Below are 4355 nucleotides of genomic sequence, written 5' to 3'. Positions count from 1 at the left end.
ATATATATATAATTTCAAGTGTATATAATTTCATTCCAGAAGTGTATATTAGTTTAGCTGTAGAAAACAGATCTGTTGATAATTTCCAATCGGCTTATGATGAAAACTTACTTGTTCGTTGTTCTCGCCGCGCTCTTTCAGTTTTTCTTGTACTTTCTTGATGAACGAAACAGGAACTCGACTTTCGTAATCATCGACAGGTGTATATAGATTCAGAATTTTTACTATTTGATTGGCCGTCAATTTGTGACACATCTCACAAACAGAATTAACGTCCTCGTCTGTCTTGCGAGCCTGCAGAAGCTGTGACGCTTGTATGATGGGATGTAGAGCTTCCGACGCGGTTTCTAGTCGTCGGTCCCTGCCCCATTGCTCCAAATGGCTCATGTTATACCTTAAATATTAAACGAAACATTGTATAATTCCTATAAATATTATTAGGCGAGTAATAATGCACAGGATTAAAAAATGAATAATTGTGAAGTCTTGATTTAGAAAAATTGATAAAGAAGAAAAATTTACAGAAGTCTACAAATATTGATCAATTTAATATTGACACATTTATTATTGAAAGACAATCATCAATTACTTACATAGAGTACTAAAGGCACTGAATAACAGTGTCTTCAAAATAAGTATAATAATTAACTACTATCGTAATTAAATTGGTCTACAGTAATAGATTTCTATAAAAAAGTTTTTCCTTATAATTTATTTTCTATAAAACGATTATTCGGATTTCTATAATTATACTATCAAATAAGTAATTGCGAAGTTGAGTAGTTGGCTTGATGAGTGGCACCTATATTTTTCACGTTTAAGGAACCGAAAAATGGCTCCATAATTAAGAAAAGTCAATAAAAGACAATAAGTAATCAAATTGGCTAATTGGTAGAAGACTATAAAGCCAGAAACGAATTCATGTTACGATTTCTGCTTACGTTTAACTGCCTTACGTTTTTATATGTGCAATTGACTAAATAAATCTACCGTTATTGAAAGTGAAAAATAAACGAGTCTTTGCTCTTTGAAAAGATTCTAAAGCTTGATACATATAACATTTTGGCACTATCTCCAACAGAGAGATCAGAAAAAGCCAAGGGAATAATATAATACAACTACAAAATTGAGAATTAATGAAATTGAGAATTAACGGTTTATCTTACCTTATCTGCATACCCTTTGTCCATCGACAGAGCTCGCTTCTCAGCAACAGGTTGTTCAGAGCACTGGCACACATGAAGTAAAACAATTGTTTAAATAGTTGCATTACGACTTCGGGATCCACGCCGTGATACTGCAGGGTTTTATGCACCGATGTCAGTTCACCCAGAAGTTTGTCTAGTTTCTGCTGCGTAGAATCTGGCTCACCGCCCATGGACGATGACCTGGGTCGTCCAGTCTTGTCGGTCGGAACGGATATCGCCTCGTGCTCCAGCAAGGCTGGTACCGTAAGGGCCTGAATTCTCTCCTTGAGATTCGTGATGAGATTGTTGAAAATCCAGAGAGCCACGTTGCTCAATACAACGCGGTATTCGCTCAGGTCAAAGTTCCTCAGGCACTGTTCATTCTGCCTAGGCGTGTTCTCGATTTGGAACGGCTTGTCGCCAGAATATTGCTTCATATTGTGTAACAAACGTAGGGTGTTGCTTAGCCAGAGCACCCTGGAGTCGAAATCGTCGCGTTTCTTCAACACGCGTTTAACGGCATTCAGATACTCGGTTAACAGCGACCGCACTTTTTCGTCATCGTTGATGCAGTCAGTGTGCCTAATGCACATGAAGATGATGTAGGCCGGCAAGCCCGGTAATAATGTCACCGCTATTCGGGGTCTTAACTCTGAAAGAGGCGAAAATATTGGATATAAATTTGTGAATTCGAAAGTCGTATGTATAATGGAAATAGAAAAAAATAATCGAATAATCTTCGTTAGAGAATTTATTAAGTGAGAAACAACACCGACACTTACCAATGACCAAGTGGCGTATGATTACGTTGATATCCTCCTTCCTAAATTCGAACATTCCTTCATAATCTCTCTCCTTTTTGCGAATGATAGGCATGTTACTCCCATCTCCGTGAGCACCAGAAGCGGTGACGCAGCCGTTCGTGTATTCCACCGCATTAGACACTGTAAAATTGAGACGTTTGTATTGACATATTCTCGAACTTTTCAGGAAATTGCGTTTGACACAATATGTAAGCAATGATAAATTATGATTTGTGTGATCGAATTGTTCGAATCTATATGATTCGAATTGTTTATATGAATATATAATTATGAAGTTTATATATAATCTATATAATTTATTATATTTTTCATAAAATTTTGAATTTTTAACTTACATAAAATGAAGTAACTTTTGTCTAGTTGGAATAGCATTGATTCAAATTTTTAAAAATATCTAAACACGTTTAAAATCAAAATAAAATCAAGTAAGATGACAAAATTATTAAGATTGGTAAAAATTTGGGTCAAACATACCTCGATTTTGAAACAAGTTACTCCATTTTACAGCAACTATCTATTTTACGAAACAATTTTTATTTTTTTCTTTCTATCGAAAAGCTTATTGTCTTTTATTTACACAAATTATTCGGATAATTTAATTGAAATAATGACTATAATGATGTCTGTCATGATCATGCACTTACCGCCTCTCATATAAGGACGTTCCTCCCCTTCGTCTTTGATAGCATTAAGAAATAAAGTAATTTATGATGCATAACGTAATTCTAATTGCACAACAATAGAGTTTCTAAATATTTCTGACAATATGTATATAATTATTTATTATACTTACATCCAGCATCCTTAAGTCGTTTCGCCAGGATTCTGCACTGTTTTTTGAAACGTCTGCACTCCTCCGCTATTTTATCGTATTTTTCTTGAAGTTCCTTTAATACAAATGACAAATATAAATATTAATTTTTATATTTATAAGTAAGAAATTAATATCATTTTCTTACGATAAAAAATAAATATAGATATAAATAGATTTAATTAAATAGATTTAAAAGCATAACAGAATCATTTGAAATTGATAATAAACTTTTTTTTATTAAAAAAATTATTTTACTTATAATAAACATTTTTGATTTAAAAGAATTACTTTCTTACCAAATTTTCAGACGTCAATCTAGCCACTTCGTACTGCATGTAAAGCTCCGCTTGAGTTTGCGGCGATTTACTTAAATTAATAGAGAGCAATTTTTGTTGCTTCTCGATTTCTTCTTGTAACCTGTCTATTTCATTTCGCCACTCATCTCTTTGCATTCGCCAATTTCTTTCCTTTGCCTGCAGCTCATCTTCCAATTGCCTTAAAAACAAAGGAATCAACTTTTTCACTTTTTGAAAATTATTTTTAAAAATCTCTTGAATTGTTCAATCGTACATTAATTGTTCAATGGAATCATGCTAAACATATGAAATCATGCCATTATAAAATAATTATCGAAATGTAATTGGAGAAACAATAATATACAGCATACAAATTAATGAAATTTAGCATGACTCATAATATTAATTTCGCTAATGTAATAAAAAAAAACTAATTTGAAATGCTTCAAGATATTTATGATAACGAAATTATAAAATCTTTTTTTTCTGATTGAACAGTTCAATAACATTCGAACGGGTGAATCTGCTCGTGAATCTGCTCAACTCACTCTCCTCTCGATGCCTTTGTCTTAAGTTTACTGAAAATCGAAGTGCATGCACAAACGACAAAAGACTGTTAGACGTTTTTGTGGCACTTTATCAATAGTCACTCGATAGCTAACAGTATATTTTTGCGTTACCTGTTAATCTTTTTCTGCGCCTCGAAGGCAAGTACCAGCTCGCCATCCTCGTTTATGATGTCCACATCGCGACCATAATTGGCACCTAAGTTCTTCATTCTACATGTATGATCAGCTAGCACACTATGCAGTTGAATACACTCCTCTCTTCTCCTTTCCAGTTCCTCCTGTAGTGCCTCAAATTGTACTACAATATAATTATATCAGCATTATTATACTGTTTTACAGACAGGTTATTTTAGTTATTTAGTAGTGATTTTATTTATGAAATGTTAAACAAATAAATGGAAAATTATATAAATTGTATGAATTTTGAATATTATATAAATTTACAAAAATATTATTAAGTACTCAAACAGAATAACAAGTCATGATGTCAAAATGATCATTAAAAGTCATTTTCTAATCCATTTTCCGATTCATTTTAATGTCATTTTGACGTTATCGTGAGTTCTTATTCTGCTTGAGTACCTAATAATATTTACAAAGATTTATCTTAATCAAATGAGAGAGAGAGAGAGAGAGAGAGAGAGAGAGAGAGAGAGAGAAGAGTA

General features: G+C 33.0%; 1 protein-coding gene across 1 annotated transcript in view; it reads right to left on the bottom strand.

The window, feature by feature from the left end:
- Positions 1–48: 48 nt before the first annotated feature.
- The window catches only part of LOC105622890 (unconventional myosin-Va), a 24034-nt gene continuing 19727 nt past the window's right edge, over positions 49–4355 (bottom strand). Inside the window, exons 4-11 of the mRNA XM_012204299.1 lie at positions 3802–3995; positions 3670–3699; positions 3122–3320; positions 2805–2898; positions 2656–2688; positions 1970–2131; positions 1167–1839; positions 49–394 (exon numbers count right to left, since the gene is read on the bottom strand). Coding sequence (XP_012059689.1) covers positions 49–394; positions 1167–1839; positions 1970–2131; positions 2656–2688; positions 2805–2898; positions 3122–3320; positions 3670–3699; positions 3802–3995 — 1731 coding nt within the window. The remainder of the gene's footprint in view (positions 395–1166; positions 1840–1969; positions 2132–2655; positions 2689–2804; positions 2899–3121; positions 3321–3669; positions 3700–3801; positions 3996–4355) is intronic.

Source organism: Atta cephalotes (genome assembly GCF_000143395.1).
Source record: "Atta cephalotes unplaced genomic scaffold scaffold00049, whole genome shotgun sequence".
In the NCBI taxonomy this organism is placed as follows: Eukaryota; Metazoa; Arthropoda; class Insecta; order Hymenoptera; family Formicidae; genus Atta; species Atta cephalotes.
This window is presented reverse-complemented; position numbering and strand designations above follow the sequence as displayed.